We start from the raw sequence: 24,326 nt of genomic DNA, 5'->3' as shown, positions 1-24,326 counted from the left end.
ATCCTTAGTTGATCTAGTTTCTTATTGTATATGGACTTCTTTTCTTGATTCAGCAATGAGTTGTTTTGATTGATAGTGCATTGTATATTGCCGTAATCATCTGGTTTGAGGTAGCAGGCTAGTTGGTTGGTGGTCTAATTTCTGTTTGAGTTTTTGTAAGTAATCCAGTTCTTGATATTTGGAATTCAGGAGTTTTTTGTTGTTTTTTTTGCATGTTTTGGATAATATCTGAAAACTGGTTTAAGTTTTTCGATAACTTGACCTTCACAAATTTTAGAATTAGCTTTTCAGAGCAGCACTGTCTGAGGAAGGAAATATCGTTTCTTCTTTTGGTAATTTTTATATTCAGTTTACAATGTTTAAAGATGGTTTCACAGTATGATTGGTTTATGGTGGTGGATAGGTGAGTAGAAAGGTGAAACGTTGCTTGTCTCTGTGCAACAAACTAGTGAACCTACATACCAAATTCGGTGAGGATCCACTAATTCAGTATCCTGTGGTAGCAACAAATCGAGAAACAAGTGGTAATAAAAAGCTTCACTGCAGTACACATATGCGTGCAGGGAAGCCAATAAAGTAGTAACTAATAAACTTACACACGGAATAACAAAGATAAATGTTTAGACTTGCACAACCTCGATTAATCTCCATGATGAATTTAAATTTGATGATGAGGAACCCACTTTGAGGCTAATGATGTTTGGAGACAGCTTGAATGGGTTAATGAAGAAAAACTTTAATATAAGTTTAACATAACAACAAATGTACAATGTTTCAACAAGGTTTTGTCATCATCAGGTACAAGTAATTCACACTAACACAGATATATATATATATATATATACAGTATGTAACAAAGAGTTCACATGGCTGGATATTGTTGCACGACTTAGAAGACATATCTGGGCAGTTTAAAATTGAATCAATATTTTTACTGTCATGGTATATTTTATGCACTTGTTTCTAAGCTAGGTGATCCAACACTATGTCTTTACTTTAGGCTTATTATACTAACACTCGCTACACTTATAGGGTTTCATTGCACCCCCCTGCCTCACGGCACCCTTGGACCCCGTCACTGAAATCATGATTGGCAAACAGTAATCAAACTATTCTATCTGGATAAAAGCATTTTGGCTTTTATAAATCCTCGTATTTCGAGAAATCAAGCATGACGTGATGTGACACACACATTGGCTTTTACATAGGTTAGATTATGTGTTCAGATTGCTTTAACAATTTAAATTCAAGAATGTTTGATATTATTTTAATATGATCTGAAGTTGATTTTTTCAAATACTTTTTTGGCACCTGTATAATGTTCAATCTTAAAAACTAAAAATTTTTTAAAAACAACGATTATTTCAAGCACAATTCTATAAAAATGAGATTGTTTCCAGTCTCCAAATTACTAAAATACAGTAACTTACTGTACAGGATAAAAAGTTTCATTTGGGTTTTTTTACCTACTTTTTATCCTCTACAGTGTAGTTTTTGTATTTTAGTAATTTGGAGACAGAAAACAATCTAATTTTTATAGAATTGTGTATAAAATAATCGTTGTTTTTTAAAAATGTTGAGTTTTTAACATGTATTGATGTTCAATTAGCTAATAACAGTGTTCCAATTTGATTTCAACTGGATTAGTGAATGTGTAGGATGTCAATAGCACCTGATGAAGCTCTAATACTGAAATATTGAGTTAATAAAAATACATTCTGGGGACACAGGTCATTATTCTATTTAGTATAATATATTTATTTACCGTTTGAAAACTTGCAGACTTAATCATATTACCAATGTTGCTAGTATGTTTGTGTACTTAAAATATTTCATTTTTATATTAGGTTCACCAATTCCTGAAAATGTTCGCAAGCATCTGAATCGGATAAAGACACAATATCTTCAAGCTTTGCAATCTCTTGGTTCCCAAAACTCTTTACAGCCTCGCTTTTCACGCATGGAGCAACTGGAAAATAAGGGTTTGTTCAGAGTTTTCAAAGTAAAAGATATGTCCATAAAAATAATAATTTTTTGTGTAAACCTGAGGCCTGTTATATGAATTCATTAATGTTGTTACATCTTATGGTTTTAAAATGTAAAGCCAACAGTCTTAAGCCTTAAAAATGAAGAAAGGGGATGTTGAAGTAAATGTAATACACTTATTTTCATTGACCATTTTTTAATTGTTCTATTAACCCAATGCAGCATAAAGGTCAGTCAATTTGACCAACCTTGTAACCACCACATAACCATGAAACTGTATATACTATAACTCTGAATGTACTAAGTGAATTGCTGTCAGAATAATATATTTATAAGAAGTTTCTTTATAGTTACAAAAATATTTGATTTTCTATTTATGAATTACCAAATGTACTAAGTGTGTCATCATAAAATTTGGTAGATTTTAGTAAACAAAAAATCATATTTTTTAATAAGGTATTTTTACTAAAAACTTGTCTGTGAATTTATGAAGCCGTTACTGAGGCCATCTGAGTGAAAGATGATTTTCATGCTAAAAATAGAAATACTTCTTTTCATCTTATAGTTTCATATTTTCATTTGCATAACTTCTAGAACTCCTAAATGAGTATCAAAAGATTTTTACTTTATCTCTTATATTACCTACACTAATGCTAACTGTAACAAAATCATCAATGTACAATAAAATGAAAAGTAGGAGAGTATTAAATATAATAAAAAATAACTATTATTTTTGTAGAATGACTGTGTATTGTAACAGACTATAACAATTGTTTTTTATATATCCTAACAGCCTCAGCTTCTTACCTTTTCACATCTGCTTTCTTTTAATTTTATTGCTTTACCATGTTTTTCAGATCCTTTTTTAGATCTTTTTTAGTATGTTTAACCCAATTCACAATAGTACACATTAGGGTAAACAAATGGATCAAGGTACATCATGTGATCTCAAACCAAATAAATTTCACAAGTGAGTGATGACAAAAAATTATTTATATAATTTTTTGTTGCTTAAGCTTTCTTAAGTAACCTAATAAATTTATAATTCTTACATTTATTTAGTTTTTTAAGATATTTATAACAATAAATAAAAATATACATAAAAAACTAGAAATTTAGGACTTACCTTGGCGTTGAGGTCTATTTGTACTCAGGAGCATCTTTTCTTAAGACTACTTTTTTCCACACTGTGTTGGCTGTCCACAAAATAATTCATGTTGCCTTCAAATATGCATTTTAAAACACAAAAATATATCAGGTACTAGAACAGAATCTCCCAAACTACTATAATATAACTGGCTTTTTATATAAGCTATAAATATGTTAAAAATTCCATTAGGTTCTCAGAGTTGAACAACAATGATTGCAAACAATGAATTTCAAGCTAAACTGTTGACTGCCAAAATGAAATAACCATATAAGGAATCATGTTAAAAAATATGCTATTTCTGTTGGTTATAAACATGTCCAATAGCATTGTCAGATAGAATTATAGACATGTTTTGAAAGGCATGCCATGTTGGTGGAATAGATATAGTTATAGCTCAGTAAAGCAAGAAGAGAGGAGGTTCAAATTTTTATTCTGGCTTGCCAATAAATACTGTGTGTGTGTCTCTAATTAGTTTGAAAATCAAACCCATGTAAGGAAAGAAAGAAAGTCTATAAATGACAAGTCAGAGTGATGACACAAAGAGGTGAAAATTGAGAATATATTTAAATATTTCATTTTCAGGTTATGAAATTAAAACTTAGTTAATATAAAAATATGAATTATAAACTATATCTTGATTACAAGCTTACTGACATACATTGATAATAAAGTTGATGTATTAACTATTGAATGTAATTCTGTAAAATAGTTTTGACATGTGCACTTGGCCCCTGACTGGGCCTGTATGCATAGAGTTAAATTAATTTCAAACATGTTAAATAGATAATATTTTATTTTTATACTGGCTTTGTATTTGAAACATATATTTTGTAAAAGATATGCAACATCAGAAAAAGTGATGATTAGCTTTGAAGTTAGGCAATTGGGGGATGAGTTTTAAGTGGGCTGTAATGATTGTTGAATAATTTCTCAATACAATTTGGAATTATATTTAAATAAAGTAATAAAGCTGTTCATTTTGTTGAATGTGCTTATGGTTAGTATTGTGTTTTCTAATAGACAGTGCGTTAAAGAAAGTCAGAGAAGGAATAATTAGAATACAAGGTAAGTGTAAATTGCTGTCAAAATAAAATACTTAGAAGTTGTTTCTTTATCGCTAATAATATATTTTGATTTTTTGTTTATGAATTACTGACTACTGGTGTATTACTAACATTTTGGTTTAAGACTTGAACATCCATGTAAATAAGCAGTATTAGAAGCCTGTCCTGTGAGTTGTTGTGTTTGAAATTTTTCTTTAGAACCATAAAATATACCCAATCCACTGACCATAAAGTTTGAAATGAAAACAGATTGATGTGAATAGTATCTGCTATACATGTTTTGTTCTATTTAACAGTATGTTCTATGATATACTCTGATTCCTGTTTTAAACTCCCACAAATTAAAGCTAAATGAGACAGTTTTATTGATTTAAACTTAGAGGTACTAGCATGAAATTAAGAAAATCTAATGACAATACATATATGAATTTTAATGCATGTAGTTGCAAGATACTGCTATGTGACGGGTTCTACACAATAAAATATTAGAAATGTTAAGTATGTATATATGTAGTCAGTTTGATAATTTTAAAATTTTGATCAGTAGTTCTCTAAGCTATAATAGTATTGGATTTCTAGGTCACATACATTTTAATACACGTAGTTGTAAGATACTGCTATGTGATGGGTTGTGCACAATAAGATATTAGAAGTGTTAAGCATGTGTATAATTCAGTTTGAAAATTTTTAAATTTTGATCAATAGTTCTCTAAGCTATAATAGTATTGGATTTCTAGGTCACATACATGTTCCTAGTTTATTATGCCTATAATTATATATATATGTGTGTGTGTGTGTGTGTTGACCACTTTAGAATGTACCAAAACATCATTTGCAGCTTTTCTATTGAACTTTCTCTGGTAACATTTGTATTTGATTCATTTTGAAACTTGATATGTTTTATATAATAAGAATAATATGCAAGAACATTCCAGGGGTTCACTAGTACTTGTTCACACTTGATTGAATGTTGGTGTAATTATAGTACAGTTGCCGAAAATTAAAAGGGGCAATATATGGTGTACAACCAAAATACCAATAACAATGATGGTATATTGATGAATTAAAGCATTTTAATTATTTTAAGTTTTCTTCAGAATTATTTATGACATTAGATACTCCTAATTAGTATGTTATATAAAATAAGCTATTTTATTTAAGTAATTTTTAGCTCTAATTTATGTACCATGCTTAGATCAGAAGTTATTGATAGCTAGATATGGTTTTGATTGGATAAGAAAAGTTGTTATATTTTAAGACAAACCTCTTTTCAGATGTATGTATAGCATGTGATTCAACATCAGTAGAAATAGCTACTCAGCACCCCCTGATAGAAGGAGGCTTGTGTAAGCAGTGCAAAGATGAAACTGTAGAAACAATGTTTGCATATGGAGATGATGGTACAAATGTAAGATGTTAATTTATGTTTTTATTATCTCATCATATATTTTAGAATAAATAGTGGCCATTCTATCTAGATAGATGTATGTTTGTTTGTGTAGAAGTTCAAGGGTATAGAAACGGTTATACAAGCTTAAAAGAACATTCCCTATAGGACAGCATTAGTTAAGTAAGTTTGAAAAACATACTACTGATGATGTTTTTGAATAAGTATTATAAAGAGGATAGGTAAATGAAGATTTAAAACTAAACAACTTGATAGTTCAGATAATTTAGCACTGGCATCTTAAGTCGGAGGTAACAGGTTGATGAGTTACTATTCATCTTCCATATAACATTCACATCTTAATAATTGATGTGTATGATTAACTATTTTTCTTAAGCAATATTTCAATGATTAATCATTATATTTATGTTAGATGATATCAGGCTTTATTGTAATTCAACTAGCATATATATTTACATGCATATTATTTTAAATAATAATGGAAACAGTGACGAAAAAAACATATAAAAGGCAAATAATGTATAAATACCACAACTTTATTGTGTGGATTTGAACTGCACCAGAGTACATTCAAATGTTTATAACTTGTAACTAGTTGCCATCCAACTAATCAAAAAGTGCCATACTGTTATAAAAGCTATGGTATCAAAAAAAAGGCTTATTGAACCTATGTGTTTTTCTGACATCATGTAAGTGTAGCAAGTTATATTTTGCCCAGTAATACTAGAGTGAATCCAGTTGTGGCTCCTAGGAGTGAAGTACAGCTTAACTAACATATATAAATCAAAGTTAAGGATACTCCATACAAATAATTGTGGCAAGACCTTGAAGAGGGTGTATACTAACACTGTTAATAATAGAAGTGATTGAGGTAGAAAATCATAACTCTTCAGAAGTGATGTTAAGTACATTTGTGTGTCAACATCTGTTCTTTGAGAGATAGATGACAAATGATTATAGATCTTGAAAATTACCTTTACGTAAATACAGGTGTAAATGTTACCTCAAGAACAATTAGAATGAAGTAGTCTCAATAGACATGCAACTGCTATAAAATTGCTGCTAAGAAGAATTAACCAAACCCAAAGATTGAATTGGGCATCAAACCACAAATAGTGAATTGAGCAAAAGTGGAGACACAGAGTTTACAGATGAATCCAAATTTGAATTGTTCAGTGAAATCAGTGACAGAGAGGGGAATGGTGTCATCTACACTAAAGCATGACGGGAAGCAGTACATGTTTGGGATTGCATCTCTACCAGTGGCGTTGGTGATCTTCACAAAATCAGTTGTAACCTTACTACTGATAGGTACAGACAGATTCTGATCCATTACACTATTCCCTTATAAACAGGACTCATCGAGCAGGGATTCACCACTCAGCAAGACAATGCCTCCAAATGAGGTAAACCAATATCTTGATGGTAAGAGGCCAGTAGAATACTCACAGTTATGGCTTGGCGAGCACATAATTCTGATATGAACATTCTTGAGGCCATATGGGCTTATGTAAAACTAAGAAAATCAAAACGTGATTTAACAACTTGGTTGAATTGTGAGGAGTTATACAGTACATTTATGTATGTTAGCATAAAAATAAGACATTCTGTGTAAAGCAAAGGGCTTAAGTACAAAATACTAGTGCATTTTAAAAGGTATTCACCTTTAACTTGTATTTATTGTGATCATGCTTTTTTATCAATAAAAAAAAATTCATCCAGATAGTTGCTATTACTTGTTGTTTATTACTCCTATATGTATATCACTAGTGCATTTCTGTTACTATAGGCTTCTGATAATTGAATAATTGTAAAAATGTGATCAAGCCAAATATAGATTTTTACACAAACATACAAAAAACAGACCACTTAGGTCTAGATTTGCTTGCTTGATTTTACTGAAAAAAACAGATTCAGTTGTAAAGAAAATGAATTATCATAGCAGTTAATAAAAGAAGCATACTGCACAAGAGACAGCAGTTTGGTTAAAAACAGAGCAGATAATCCTATTTACTATCTACCTGTATCAGTTGATTGATTTTTTATTTAATTTTTTAAATATCCTATTAAAAACTAAGAATCAAAACATAAGATTTAAAGGATTTATTGTGGTTAGTCAAATGAACTTAAAGATAAACTTTTGATTCACTTTAAAAAAAAGATTTTTTATATAAATCTCATCAGGCCTTTTTTGAATTGCAGGCTTATTGTGTGATTTGTGGTCAGGCTGGAGAACTTTTGATCTGTGATAACAATGACTGTAACAGGTATGTATTATCTTTTTCTGAAACTGTAATAAATTAATGAATAATTATTAAGACTAAACAAATATTATTGAGAAAGAGTGAGAACTTATCAAACTTGCAAAAATATATTAAAAAAGTCATTAGATATGACATGAATTATGTCTGTTTAAGTTAGTGTGAACAAAGTATTTTGAAGACATTACAATTTACCAAATTTTTTAATGTTCTATTATAGTAACTTGTATTATCATAGGAATTTCAATAAGCATATTATTTTTTAATATCTAAGTTAGTATAAAATGTAAAAAATATGATATTGGGTTAAGTGTATAAGATTTTGGGGCAGAAATCTAATTCTTTTTGGAATTTGCAACTTCTTTAAAATATATTTCCTTTTAGATAAATATTATTTTTATCTTTAGAATTTGCATTTAATGAGACTTTGTGATAAAGATTTAATTTTGTCATACGAAAAAAAGGCTAATATGTGGCAGACCAGTTTTTAGTTGTATTATCTATAACAAGCAAATGGTAATTTTTATTGGCTGTAAGATGCGTCTGCTCACTTTCAGGCAAGGACTGCTGGTATTTAGTTTTCAAAAATTACAAGTGAGGCTGTGTTTGTGTTTTTAGAATAGTAACATAGTGAAGTATTGGGTCTACAGGTATCAGTTTATCTGCCACCAAAAGAACTGAAGTTGATCTAACTTTATAATTCAGTCAGAATTTTCAAGAATTCTTACCAGTACCAGATACTGGGTTTACGTAATATTTTCAAATAAACAACTTTTATTGTTAGTTTGTAGCTCATACATAAAATTTAGTAACACAAGTCTGAACTCTATGTACTGCTTGAAATATATTTTTAATATATGTAAAGGTAATTTTGGCTTAAAAATTCTCACAGTTTTTAAATTGTATATTTACAAGCTGCTATATATATGATTTAACAGTGCATAACCTTTGTTATTTGCTGACCTTTATTAGGATTGGCTCAGCGGTAAGTCTGAGGGCTTATAACGCTAAAACATGGATTTCAATACCTGCAATGGGCACAGTGCAGATAACCTAATGTGTAGCTTTGTGCTTAACAACAAAAAGCAAAATATTTAGAATTGGCAGATAACTTAGTAGCAAAAATCTTTTTAAATTAAAACTTGAGAACTTATTGCAGAAATTACACATGTATACTCATTTATAGAACAATTTCTAAATATATTACTATTTTTTAACTTTCTTTTGTATATTACATCCACATGATTATTTGGAAAGTCATTTCTCAGTCATATTTTTTTTTATTATGCCTAGTTTTATTCTGTAACTGTAACTAAATGGAGATAGCTTTATTATGTTAGTTAATTGTATCAGTAGTTACCTTTTTCTCATCAACCACTCTGCATACAAATTATATAATGTCTGTGACATCACGCATTTTTGTTGTATGATTTTCTTAATCAAAAATCAATTAGTTAGTTCTTCCTAATTTGAACAGATACTTCTTGACTCCAATATAAATTTTTGAGGATTCTAATATCTGCTTCGTATACCCCATCCTGCTGCAGGATTGTCATTAACTTTTTATGGTTAATCTTGTCAAACACTTTTCTCTTTCATCTTAATATTCTAAGGCCAAATATGTTCCCTTGCCTGCCCCAACCTCTTCTGAAGCCATTTTGATTTCTTCACAGTTTATTTTCATTAAGTTGGAAGTCCTATATTGGCCACATTACATAGCCTTAGTTTTCTTGGAGTTTGGCATGAAAACAGACCCTTTAACCATCTGTTCATGGAGTTGATCAAATTGATTGACGATGTATTTGTGCTGCTATACATAATAATGTTTATTGTAGTTCTTAATTTACATCATGTACTTTCATACCATCATAAAATTTTGCAAGATTTTAGTGAACATTGAAAGTTTATTGTATACAAAAAAATAATAATTTTTAATATAGTTTTTTTATAAAAGATTTGTCTCTGAACTTACAAACTATAACTGAGTCAGTCTGAGAATAAAAATGATGCATTTAATCTTATAGTTTCCATATTTAGTTTGCATAGCTTCCAGAATCTCCTAAATGAATATCAAAAGTTTTTTGGTAAAACCATAATTCATCCTTCTATTTTCTGCATCCTAATACTAACTGTAACCAAATCACTAATGTACAGTGAAATGAGAAGGTCGTGGCATGCACACGTTGACCCTCCACTCGTTCACATAAAGTTAAGAAGTTAAAATCTAGATAATATATAAATTTGAATTATGTATATATTAACTTTTCATGTCAAAATTTTCACATGCATTGATAATAAAGTTGTTAAATTTTGAATGCACACTGTAAACGGTCGTGTCACGCACAAAAGAACTAGGTCTGGATGCGAAGGGTTAAAGTATGTTGCGATTGTCCCTTGTGAGCTACAAATTTCAGTCAGATATTTAATCCCTAAATTGTTTATTTCCTTTAAATCTTCTACTGGAATCTTGTCTGTGCTGCAAGATTTTACATTTTTTCAAACTTCTATTCCTCCCTTTCTAGAATTACTGGGCCTTGGTTGGTTGGTTCTACCATTTCTAGGGCTAGTTCCTATTCCATGGCATCATTGAACAATTCTCTTGCATGCTCCACCAAGGTTTCTTTAACATCCTCAATTTCAAAAAGTATCTGATTTCCTTATTTTAGATGGCTTCACAAGATGACTGCGTAGGTGTCCTATTCATGTGTTTTATTCTGTGGATTTTACATGTTATATGTTGCCTCAAATTCCTCAGATTTTGCATATTTCTTGTTCAGATATATTCATCCTTTACTTGCCTACACAGACTCCTGATTTTATTATCTACTTCCCTATGTTCTTGCCCTACTTCATAGTTGCCTTCTTTTGTTCATCTCTTTTAGAATTTTGATTCTTCTTTTACCCACAGTCTTCTCTCCTGCTTCCTTTAACATCTATTTGAACTTAATTCACTGGTTTTTGTTAAGTTTTTTTACTAATATTTTAAATTGGTTTTAGTCTCTATCACAATGTTCTTGGCTATATTTTTATTTTCTAAATTTTTCTAAGCTCCATTTCACTCTGCGTGAGATCTCTTAAAAATATTCAGTTTGTTCATTATTAGTCTTATTTCTCTAATCACAACTTGTGATCAGAGCCACAGTCTTCTCCTGATAGGTTTTCACTATTGTAATGAAGTCTCCTGATAGGTTTTCACTATTGCAGTGGGATTTCTAAAACTTTCCTTAACTAGTATGTAGTCTGTCGAATTTCTCACAGTCTTTTCATTGTCCTGTGATGACCTACAATATATAAACGACTAGTGTGATGCTGAAATTAAATGTTGCTTATCATTCAATCATTTTTTTCATATAATTGTGCTAACCAATCTCCTCTCTCATTCCATTTTTCAAGACCATGTGGTCCAATTATCATTCTATTCCTGCCTTCACATACCTTTGCATTAAAGTCACCTATTAGCATAAATTATTATCCTGACTTTACTGCATGCATGATTTACTCTACAAGTGGATAAAAGCCTTCAATTTCATTTTCTTGATTCTCAGATGTAGGCATATAAATTTGGATGACAGCTAAGTCAAAAGGTTTTGCTCAAAACTTGACTAACCTTACCATATCTGAGATAGGCTAGAAGTCTTACATGCTTTTAACTCCTTCACCTTTTGATTTGACATGTCTGTTATATGTTTTGTTTTATTGCACTGCAAAAACAAACTACTGAACATAATAGTTTAAACCTTCAGATGAATGTTTTACAAGTTATGTAACTTCTGTAAATAAAATATATAATTTTTAAAGTGGTATTTGTATGAATTCACAGCTTTGCAAATTCAAAAGAGATTAAGCTGTAATGTGTTTTTTTAAGGAACAATTAACAATGCTTTCCTCTGTTAAAGGTTTTAAATACTGATTTTTTATGTCTTTTACATTCTTGTAAAAACTATTATAAAACAAGTATTTATAAAACTATAAATTTTTATCTTTGTTTGATTCAAGAAGCAACACACACATTTAACTGTTCACAGGTGTACACTAAAAGTAACTTTTTTACTATACCATAATTATAAGCTAGCCAACTTTTTAAACATTTTAATCAGAAAATTTCATTTCATTTAATACATTTAGTAAGTTTTAAACCTTAGTTTATATTCATTTATATATATATATATATTATTTATTTTTGATGATTTTGTTTTTCCCATTCAAGCAGTTACTTAAGCCAATAAGGCCAAATATAAATTTTAATATGATGTAACATAGTAGTTTGTTTGGCAAAACTAAGTTTGATACAGTCTAGTGCAAAATGTATTAACTAAGCCTACTTCATTTTGTTCCATGGCATGATGGTTAGAGCACTCAACTCAAAATTTGCAGGTCACAGGTTTGAATCCCTGTTGCCAAATTGCCCTTTCAGCCATGGGGGCATTATAATGTGACAGTCAATCCCTCTTGTCTATCACTGCTGAATTTGTGACAACTAGCATAGATAGCCCTCATGTACCTTTGTGCAAAATTCATAACAAGCCAAACCAATCTTTTCCTAATGTACTGCAACATTAAAATTCAAATGAAGTACAACATTATAAAGCAAGCTTTATGCAAACTTTAAAAAAATTCAGGACTAGATTGTGTTGGAAGTTGGTCACAAATATATTTATTTTAGTAACAAATCACTAAGCTAAGCATTTATCTTTTTTTTCTGATCTCTATGCTCCACCCTTTCTAAAGTTGCTCAAAAGTAAGTCTAAAGACGTGTAACACTAAAAATCGGGTTTCGATACCAATTGTGTGCACAGTACAGATGGCCCCTTTTGTAGCTTTGTGCTTAACTACAAACAAACAAAATTTATCCCTATGCAAATCTTAACTGAACTGGAAGACAAGTTGATTTATACATTGCAGAAGAAAATTAAAAGATCTTTCATTACATATTTAGATCACTAGTCTATGGCTTCTGAGAACTGAGATATAGGCAATTACATCACATCTTGCTTACTGAGGCTCAGAAACATTGATTGGCTAAAATTGATAAAACTACACATGTTGAAGTTCAGATTAGTGCTGCTTTGTTCAAAATTATTTTGACTTTCCTCTACTAATGCTATATTTTGCTGAAAAACTAACGTTTTTGTTATGAGCAAAAATCAACCCCAAATCCAAATTTTGACACCTTTTTATTTTTGTGTATAATATTAAATAAATACAACTTTTTTATTGAATAAATTTCAACTACGAAAGTGTTTTTTGATGTGTAAAAGAATGACTAGAAACTTATTTTCTATATGTTTTTTTTTAATTTGGCCAATAGTGCAATTTTTCCCTCAGGGCAGGATGCACCCTTCCAGGCATGATAGAGTTACTCCCTCATTGACTAGGAAACCTACTTTTTGTTATATTCATATCCTAAGTACATGAAGTTATAGTCTTCATTTATAAGAGTCTCTGAACCAACCATCTAATCTCACTTAGCCCCAGGTTATATCCCACCTCATTCTTTTCATCTAGTGGCATACATTGCTCAAACTTCCAGTTCTATATAAAGTCTTCAGCTAGAACTTAGGAGTCCCACAGAAATGGGCTTTTTCCAAAGCACATAAGAATCCACTTCTTACAGGAACACCAGTACCCTCCCTGGTAGCATACTTCATGAAAGATTGCCAAATGGTCCTACAACTTCTTATGTATATCTTTACAACTTTTTCAAACCTCCCATAGCCAATTAGGGCTAGATAGTATGATAGAATGCCCAGACTCCTTGTGCACCCAACTGATGTTAGTTTCACTGATCCATGAGTACCAGGTAGTGGTAATTAGGATAATTTTAGCCAACCAGTGTAATGCCTAAAAACTCTTTAATAGAACTCCCACATCAGAAACACTCCTGTAACTAAATGGAATGAGCTTTGTTATGTTAGTTAATTTATAACAAGTAATGTATGAAAACACGCTAAAACATTCCTTAATACTCTATAACTCAAAATAAACCTAATCTACTACTAAAACACTATGGCATCAGAAGATCAATAAAATGGGTCTTCAGGACTTACTTCACAATAATAAATATTAATACATTTCAATGGTGGATCACCATATGAGACAATTGTTTTAGATTTTTAAAATCATAATGTTTTATTTCAATAACTATTAGAATTCTGTCACTTGAAATATTAGTTTTTAGTGATTTGTAAAATAATGTTTATATTTTTGCACAATAGTTTACAGACTAGAGATAAAAGAGGCATCAGTCCTTCTTAACTACAAAAGAGTGTAATATGAAAAATGGGGTTTGTTTCTTTAAACAGTAATGATGCCCTGATAAAACAATTAATAGTTAAGAACAGGTGTGTAAGAAAATTATGGAAAATGTTAGTAAAATTTCTTTAATTAATTTTGTGATTCAGCTTTACTGAATTTTTATTGGTCTTGCTCTCTCTAGGTGTTACTGTACAGGCTGTATTGATGTCCTCGTGGCTCCTGGGGCCCATAAAAAGGTAAATGTTCTCACTTGTTTAGTAGAATAATTCTTTAAATTTAACTTGTATTAATATTATATGTTTAATTTTATGTAAAAAATAAGAGTATTAAATATTTTTTCTGTTATTCACTTAAAAAGTTACCTTAGAAAGTATAAACTTCTTTAAACAGCTCTTTTTTATTTAAATATTTTAGGTGCTAAATACTAGTCCATGGCTGTGTTATATGTGTCGAGATTATGATCCTGAAATAAACGGTCTCATCAGATGTAAGGATGAATGGCAGCAAAACGTAATGCAGCTTTTCCAACCAGAGAAGCATGTTCAACTTCCTCCTTCTCCAGATGATTATAAAGAAAAAAGGCCGATCAGGGTCCTTTCTTTGTTCGACGGGATCGGTACAGGTGGGTGTTATAGTTATGTAGCTATGCCTGTGGTTACACTTGAAATTAATTTATTGAATTGTCTGCTTTTCTTTTAACCATTTTTATGAACTATTGTTCGTAAGTGGATATCAGTAACGTAAATGCTTGTTTCTTATATCATGAATTTTTAGTGAATCTCAGTCACTGATAATAGTTCATGCAATTCAATCATTTTATATCTATTTACAAGTTTGAATCAGTAGCAATATGTGCTTTGGAAAATTTACTCCATAAATCATATTTCTTGTTTTGTTTTCTTTGAAGAAAATAATGATAATTTATATAATTTATAAAAATAAACAGTACTTTTCAACTACTTATTTACCAAATCTGATTTAACTTCAGAAATATGAAAACACAAGAAAGGTATAAAATGCTTTTTGTGTTATTTTATGCATTTCTGTTTCTCTGTCTGTTATAAATGTTATATAAAATTTAGTTGAACTTCTTATTCTCTCATGGCCCAAAGGCAAGTTTGTTTTGGACCAGTTGGGAATAGAAGTGGATGCTTATTATGCTAGTGAGATTGACCAGGATGCCATTAATGTCTGTATAGTCCAACATAAACTAAGTGTTACCCATCTTGGTCGAATTGAAGATGTCACTGATGCTGAGGCAAGTCATTTTTTAAAGGAATTGTTGTTTTTTTTCTTTTAAATCAAGCCATAAGATGTTACAAAGCATGTTTACTAGGTTATTTATTAAGGTTTCTGGGATGAAATTCGTGAAGGAGAAAGAAAGTTGAGCAGTGAAATCCTAATTGATGAAATATTAATTACTATAGTGCATTTGAAGTTTATTATAAGTAATTTTAGCTTGGTTAATAATTGAGGATTTAAACATAATAAGTGCAGAGATGTAGTGTTAACAGTCAATAATACAGTTTGAAAACCCATTGAACTTTCTTAATCATTTATATACTATTCTGTTAGTAAACAGTTAAATCTGGATCTTTAAAACCACTGTATTTAACATTCAGATAGAAGAAAACAAAGTTGTGAGTCGTAGTGATATTAACTCAAATGTAATATTCACATATTTGTTAAATTTTATATCCACTCACTGTTTATGTAATTTAGAGTGTAGTCAGAGAATAATGGGCATAGTGAATTATCAATAAGAATTTTGATATTGCAGAGAGTTGAGTACATTATATTAATACAATTTTAAATATGCAAGTCAGCAAGTCATGTAACAATGGAATGTATTAGAACTACATTTTGACATTATTTGGCATTTTTTAGGCAGTGTGGTGCCACTGAAAATTGATCAATTTTGGGAAGGCTACATAACAATTCTTTCTGATGCAAAATGTTCATACACTAAGGTCATAAAGATGTTTTAAAATTGGAGATTTATAATTTCCAACACAGTGTCATTTCCTTTATTTAATGGCATTGGGAAACAAAAGAATATGAATCAACTTGGGACATCAGAACCCACCAGTGTGCTTTGGACATGACAGCCTGATAACAGAGCCTTTTCAATGAAAACTACACTCTAGGGCTGTCAAGATGCACAGTCTTCAGGTGGAGCATGGCCAGATGTGGTGACATGGACTTTTAAGAAAATGTTGAGACTTCAAAATAGTTTTAACATAATGTCCTCAACCTCTGTACTTCTCATAAAGAGTGAAAATCTATAAGATTACTTTGCTTGATTACAGGTAGCCAAGCTTTGTCCAATAGATTTTGTTATTGGAGGATCTCCATGTAATGATCTCTCTCTGGTTAATCCTGCCAGGAAAGGCTTGTATGGTAAATAACTTGATAAACTGTTGTTTTCTAATCATATGGGGGGCTCCACATTTGGTTACTTTTTTTTGGGACAAGTGGCTTTATTGGGTTGCTGTATATACATTTGTTTTGGATATAAAGTTTTATCAAAAACAAATTGTGTAGACAGTGTTTAAAATATCTAAATTTTGAACTTTAAAGGTAATTATTTTTAAAAGGTTTCTGGTATTTTTATTTAATTTTTTTGTGCTATGTGTTAATATCTGAAATAATAATAAGCAAACGTAAGATCAAAGATATATTTAAGTTATTAGTTTTAAGATCTATTTCAGTTTTTGTAACTTTTGTATAAAGTATCAAAACAAAGTAAGTATAACACTCTAACAAATTAAAAAGTTACTGTAGAAAAAATTATGTAAGTCTTCACTATAAAAAACCTGGATGATAATTTTTCGTATCTAAAGTCTCAACAAAGCAGGTAAATGTTGTTTTTTTTTCTGAGTTGTAAAATGTTAGAAAGCACTGTTTAATTTTTCACTATTTTAGGTCACATAAATTTGTACTACATACTTTATTACATAAAAGTTATGTAAAAAGAACAATTAGGAGTCAAACACTAATACTACTTAATCTTTGTTTTAAACAAGATGACTTATTAAAACAGTTTGTTGAACTTCTCAAAGTGTTTTTCAGTGAAGAATACCCTAATAGTCTGTTCAGAAAAATATTATTGAGAGCTTAATTCTAGCAAGAAATGTTAATAAAACTTAAATTCTTGCTGAGATCTTCAATTGAACTGAGAAATTTTGCTGAATTATTAAGAAAACTTTTTATATTACCTCTCAACTCACCCTTCTATACAGTCTGCTCTCAAATGCTGTGTTATATGTCCCTGGGGTTAAAAAATGTAGATGGGTACTCAGCCCTTTCAAAATACATATCTTTAGTCTTTAGTAATTATAGTAAAGGTTCACAGATTTACAGCACAAAAGCAGTTAAATTTGTTTATGTTTGTTCTAGATGTACATTATTCACCCAAGAACAAGCACATTGATTTAAATATAATATTTTTGTATACATAGTTTTGCTATACAAGAAAAACTTTGCTGACCATTGTCACAAAACATCCAATTTATTCATTAACATTTTAGTTTCTGTGGTGTTTACTATTTGAAATAAAAGTACACCATAAAGTAACATAAAATGGTTTGTCTAGGTTAACCATATTTAAATATTTGATTTCAGTATTTAAAACTATCCTTCCATGCATGTCAGATTTGAAAGTGTCATAAACAACATTTGCTAGAATGATGTAATATTCTTTATTTATATAGTTTGTACATTTTAATCTGTGTACTTTCTTTTCCAGAGTAAGGAATTCAGGTATCTCCAAAAATCATAAACATTTTCTTATATTGGGTATTTTTGTTTCCATAATCTACTTTTTATAATTTTGTTCATCTACATTTTATAATTTTTGGTCAACTCTTATGTTATGCTAATGTTATGTTAATTTGGCCTAGATTAAACAATACTTTCAAATTTTTGTGTGTGGCAGCTTGTCTTTTTTTATTTTACTCTCTCTTTTTTTTCATCATCTTTAATAAGTAAGTTGTTTTGTTTTTGTGACTGATGCACAAACGTTTTTTTAAGGTAAGTTTTGATAAACTGTCTTATTTATAAGTTCTGAATTTTTACTTATAAAGAAAAAAACCAATTTTCCCTTACTAGTACTTCTGTATATTTGTTGTTTCCTTCTTATAGATCCGACAGGAACAGGAAAGTTGTTTTTGATTTTTTCGTGTTCTAAAAGCTGTGCAACTAGCGAATAAGGGAAGACATGTTTTCTGGTTGTATGAAAATGTTGCATCCATGCCCCAGGAGTATAAGGCAACTATTACTCGTTTTCTACAGGTAATGTATGAAGCTATAAAAACACTTTTAAAAAACACATTTATAGCATAAGCTTTATCAAGAAATAATATAAGTTTCATCAATAAAGTGTTATTGCTTATGGATAAGCTTAAAACTCAAATTATTTGTATTTGTTCTGTCAGCTCTTATTTCAGAATTTAGCCTAGTCTTAACTGCTTTGTTCCAGTTAAGTATTTATTCGTTATGTAGAACAATTTTTTTTTTTAAATTTTGTTCTGTTGTTCTTTTTGGTGTATAATTTCAAATCCACTAAACAGATTGTGTATGATTTCATGGTATAATCCATTGTATTATGATGTCACTTCTATTCTTCTTTTATTAGCACTCAAAAATCACTTGCACAACATTTCTAGGCTTACTACTCTCAGTTCTGTAATCTATTTATCTTGTTATACATGTACATGCAATGCACACTTTAAGGGAATCTACAATTCAAAAGTTATTTGGGATAAGTCTTAGTGCTTCTCTGACATTTACAGCTTTGATTTTTCTGGGATGATTGGTAGAGAAACTTCTTGTACAAGTGAACATTACTTATGTCTGAGGCACTTCATTGTGGGAAGGTTTTCTGGAGAGGTTTGTTTCTCATCTTTCACTACATGGGCCTTTCCTCCTTCCTCCATTCCCAAGGATTGTGGTCTCAGATCTCTTGGCCAAGAATGCCATTGAGAGGGTATTTAACCCCAAACCTGGTTATTCCTCTTGTCTTTTTGTGGTCCCCGAGAAGACTGGGAACTGATGTCTGGTTATTAGCTTGTCATATCTCAACTGGTTTCTTATCATCCTTCATTTTGGTTTGGAGGGTTTCTTTTCTCTCCAATAATTTTTTTTTTCTTGGACTGTGGATGGCCAAGGTCAACATTTTGAATGCTTTTTTGACACATTCCAGTTGTGGTCTTCCAGTATCATGCTCTTCCTTTTGGCATTATGTCTGTTCCTTATCTCTTTAATTGAGTATTTACCCATGTTGTTCACAGATTGGGGCTGAGATTTCATTATTACATGTATGATTGGCTTCTCTTCACCCCTTCTCGAGAGGACTTTTTCTCTCACTTCTTTATTCTTCTGCAAAAGGCTGCTTAGTTTGTCAAGTCATCCAAGTCTTCTCATGACTGCCGTATATTTGGTACATCTGAGCATTTTCTTCAACATCAATTTCAGTCAGCCTGAGCTTTCACTACTTCAATGGAATGTTTTGTCACTGTGGTTTGTGCTCCTCTTTTAGACCCTGCACATGAGGTTCTTTTGCTTTTGGGAACTCTGGCTTCCCTTGAACCACTCATTCATATAAGCTGCACAACAACACACACACATGCCTCTTCCATTTGAAATTGCTGGACCAGTGGAACCTTTCTTGGGATCCATTGTCCTCAGTTGTGTGCTTCCCTTCTCCTCTTTGCAAGGATTTGTCTTGGTGGATCGACCATGCCTACACTATGGTGGGCATCCTATTGCCACCCCCTGACCCAATCTCCACCTATTCACAGATGCATTTCTGTCTGGCTGGGGTGTGTATCTCTTTAAAGACTACATGACTTTGAATGTGAGGGTTCCAGAATAGTATTTACTGCACATCAATGATCTTAAACTTCTTGCCATCCATTGGACATTTTCCCATTTCTACCCTCTTTTTGTATATCAATTGGTCATGATCCACTCTGAATATTCCACAGTCATTTCTTATATCAGTTGTGAGGGAGTACTCATTCCAGGTCTCTTTGCTTCCACACATTAGACCTGTTACTTTGGGCTAATTCCCATTGGATTTGTCTCATAGCTTACCATGTGCAAGGGGCACTGAACCTGGTGGCAAATTGCCTCTCTCAACGAGACAGGGCTTTAACCACGGAGTGGTATCTCCACTCTCAAGGTTTTTATTGGGTTTGCTCTCAGTTGGGCATACCTTTTATCAATGCCTTTGCCACTCTCAGCACCAAACTTCCCCTCTTCAGGTCCACAGTTTCTCATCCTTTGGCCCTAGCAGTCAATGCTCTCAGCCAGGACTGGTTACACCTTTTTCTGTACGCCTATTCTCCTATTCCTCCTCTCTCTCATGTCCTTGCATTGATATATGACACTCCTTGTCAGGTTCTTTTGGTGATGCCTCTTCTGCTACATTCCCACTCTCTTTTGCTCCAACCATATGTCTCTCTTTCTCCCAGGGTTGTTATCCCTTGTTATCTTCATGTGTGGAATTTGTTCTGTCCATTGCCTGTAGGGCTGGATTCTCCAATCATACAGCCTTTTTTCTTATCTAATTTTTGTCATCTTTCAACTCTGTCTGTCTATCAACAGAAGTGGTAGGTTTTTCAATATTGGTCCATCAGCCTCTCCTTTCTTCCAGGGCATCCTACTGTGACCCACTTTCTGATTTTTTTCACCTGGATTGTCAGTTTCTTTCCACTATTGCTAGTTCTCAGGTGGCTTTATCAACTACATTTTGCCTTTCCCATTACTATCAGGTTTTTCCTCTCTTGTCCCCTCCACTTTTTTTCAATCCTTCCTGTTCCACCAACCCACTTTCATTCCACTCTCATGTTTGACTGTGACTTTGATACAGTTTTACACATTCTTATATGTGCTCCATTTGAACTGTTGGCTTCATGTTCATTTTACCTTCTTTCTCTGAAGACATGTTTTATTCTCCTTGCTTATAGTTGCTGTCATTCAGATATATATGTCATCAGTACTTCCTGCACTCTCTTTCACTGTACTTACTTACTTACTCCTCTGTCCAGGTCAGGTCTTTTTTCCTAAGACTTTAGCTGTTTGGGAAGGTGATTGTTCTTTCACACTTCATCACATGAGGTTAGCCAACTGTCTCACTCTCTTGTATCTCACTTTCACTTACCCTTGGACGAGATCCTTCATCTTGGCATGTGGATGAATCTACAAATGTTCATCTCTCATTATCTTCATCATCTGGCTGTTTTGTTTTCTGCTGGATTTCAACTCCCTCCAGTTTCTGATCTTCAATAGAACTACATACTGTCTTTGAGAAGGGTAAGTACATTTTATTTTTCATCACCCTTTTCCCCTTTTATAGGATACCCCCCAGGTGGCTGGTGTTGCCTCCCAGGATATGCTTATTTACCCAAGGTCCACATTGAGTCAGGGATAATGGAAAGCTCTTAATCCATCCATCCTATCTCTACTGGTACTCACTGTAGAGATTGGGTATTCTGCAAGACACTAGAGGTATCCTCATGGTATTGAAATTACTCAATTGCTGATTCAGACTGTATCATTTCATGAACTCTCATGGATAAAGCTAGTACCAAGGAAGTGGCTGCTCATTTCTTTGGCTTGCACCTGCAAGCTTTTAAAAATAGGGTTTCACAATCATCCACTGCACTGTCTTCAGTAAAAGACCTTTCCAACAGGCATCAGATGGGAATCCAGGCATTTCTCTGAGTCTCCCCAATGTGACTTCTCCCCTGTTCCGTGGAACACAGGAGACCCTTGCCACTTGCCAGCTCCTAGCAACTGGGGTGGTGAACCTTGGAGAGTTTCTCACTCATTGTGAGAATATGGTGGAAAATAGAGCATTGGTGGTACTGTCTGTGTAGTGCAGGTAACCCCTCAAACAGCTATTGCCCCCCCCCCCTGCAGCGGGAAGGGTTTATCACCTCTATATTTGTCTGTCTGGTTGAGTCAAGGTCAGACACAGTGTACGGTGATTGCACCCTAATCACACAACACTTCTTGGCTCGTCGACCACTTGTGTACAAGTTCTTGTTTGGACATGATAAAATTTCACCCATCCCTGCACTACTTGGGGCTCTTCTGCCTTTCCTTCTGTTTTCTTGCAGGTGAAGAAAATACCCTGATCAAGATGAGATGTGGTCTCCCATTGGTGTGCTCCTATGGAGCCTCTGCCATCGGGTGTCACACTCCATGGGCTTTTTCTTTGGGTGCTTTCTGAAGGGAATTCATCTAAGTTTAATGTTTGCACCAACCTCTCCACCATTTCAATGTAGGTCTAGCTATCCTGTGTGCTCAGGCATTGTATCATCTTGGAAGTTAAAATTTTTTTCTTTACCTGAAAATGTATTTCCAATAGATGCCTTTTCACACCTTTCCATCCATCCTCCTTACTTTTGGTACACTTTCTTCTTGCCTTGACTAAGAATGAAGTTATTTCAAGCACAAGTACTTTTGGGTAGTTACTGTGCAAGGACATTGTGTCACTCTCCTATTGGTGGAAGGATATCATCACAACTAGTACAGCTGATGTTAAACAAGTGATTTTTAGGTTAGAATTAGCTCAAGGCTAGTGCCATGCAAGTCTCATAGACAGACTTGCAATGGATCAAGCTATTCTGTGTGAAAAGGTATCTATTGGAAATACATTTTCAGGTAAGGAAAATGTTAACATTAGTAAATTCTTTTTTCTAAAGGTTATCATGACTAAACAGTGATGTACAGCTGTAGAAGTAAAGCACTGAATGTTGGAGAAAAAAGCCCAAGATTTGTGCCTAGACTTTTGTCAGAGCATGTTATTGTACTGAAGACATGAAGTAGTAACACAACAATGTCATATGATATACACAACATATAACTACTAGAGAGCTATGGTATTTCCCTGGGATATATTATCTTGATACCCATAGACAGATACATTATTGTGGTTATGGAGGTAGAGGAAGTTAATATATGGTGTAGAATCATTGGCACGACAGATATACCGTATGCCCTATGCAATAGGGATATAATATACAAATAACGTTGATAAAGTATTCACAAGCTTATTTCTTCATCCAGTACTATATTCATATTACATGTTAACAAGTTTTATAACTGTAATAAAATCTTTTGTTAAACTCAAACACTATCTTAATTAAAATATTTGATTAAATTTTAAAGTTTTTTAAAAGTATAATTCAGAATAATTAGAAAATGTTTTATTTTAATGTTTTTTATGGTGAAAATTGAGTTTTTATTAAGCTGAATATTTTTATTTTAGTGTGATCCTGCCATGATTGACTCGAAGTACTTTTCTCCTCAAAATCGGGCTCGTTATTTCTGGGGTAATATTCCTGGAATGTATGCGTAAGTACCTTTGTTTTAGATCTCCCAAAAAACACTTTGAAATAAGATTTTTCTATGATTCTTTCTTTACTGTTATATTTGTCATTAAAATTGTGATATCATTCATTGATCCGTGTTAATACCATTTGATGAATAAATGCATCTTCATATGATTGAACTTAAAATAGTTTAGATTAATAATGATAAACAGCCGATTGTGTGCATATATTACCAAATTCTTGGGATATAAAATAAAGTTTTTGTTAAAAACCACTAAATATGATTGATCTGTATTTAGGTGTAACTAAAATGTTTCCAGTTCCTGATACTGAATCAGAAGGTTTAAATATCAATATGTAAAATACAGAATCATTGCCTTGCTGGAAGGTGAATCCTTGTTTAACAGTTATATCTTGTTCCTTAGGGAAAAAATCTCTTGTACCTGTCAGAAGGCAGGGTGTCACCAGTTTTGGATAGATTTTCAACACCATTTGCTAAGATACAATCCACACTTATATTGGCTCCCTAGTATGTTTCACTGATGATGTTGTACATTGACTTTGAAACCTTTTTTCTCTCTGCCATTAAACAAAGTATCATTGGTTGTTGCAAAACAATCTATATTGGGATCCTTCTATAAATAGCACCTTCCTCCAAGAATCTGTATTGGGATCCTTCTATAAATAGTGCCTTCCTCCAAGAATCTGTATTGGGATCCTTCTATAAATAGTCCTTCCTCCAAGAATCTGTATTGGGATCCTTCTATAAATAGTACCTTTCTCCAAGAATCTGTATTGGGATCCTTCTATAAATAGTCTTCCACAAGAATCTGTATTGGATCCTTCTATAAATAGTCG

At 32.1% G+C, this 24,326-nt stretch overlaps 1 protein-coding gene across 1 annotated transcript in view; it reads left to right on the top strand.

Annotated features, from left to right (window-relative positions):
* Window positions 1-24,326, top strand: part of LOC106470124 (DNA (cytosine-5)-methyltransferase 3A-like) — a 72,430-nt gene that overhangs the window by 30,059 nt on the left and 18,045 nt on the right. Inside the window, 11 exon segments of the mRNA XM_022398710.1 lie at window positions 1,848-1,982; window positions 4,157-4,201; window positions 5,475-5,608; window positions 7,811-7,875; window positions 14,306-14,360; window positions 14,539-14,746; window positions 15,237-15,382; window positions 16,434-16,524; window positions 18,268-18,295; window positions 18,297-18,417; window positions 23,405-23,490. Coding sequence (XP_022254418.1) covers window positions 1,848-1,982; window positions 4,157-4,201; window positions 5,475-5,608; window positions 7,811-7,875; window positions 14,306-14,360; window positions 14,539-14,746; window positions 15,237-15,382; window positions 16,434-16,524; window positions 18,268-18,295; window positions 18,297-18,417; window positions 23,405-23,490 — 1,114 coding nt within the window.

This window comes from Limulus polyphemus, unplaced genomic scaffold, assembly GCF_000517525.1.
Source record: "Limulus polyphemus unplaced genomic scaffold, Limulus_polyphemus-2.1.2 Scaffold3833, whole genome shotgun sequence".
In the NCBI taxonomy this organism is placed as follows: domain Eukaryota; kingdom Metazoa; phylum Arthropoda; class Merostomata; order Xiphosura; family Limulidae; genus Limulus; species Limulus polyphemus.
Note: the sequence above shows the minus strand (reverse complement) of the source record. Positions and strands in the feature narration are given on the sequence as shown.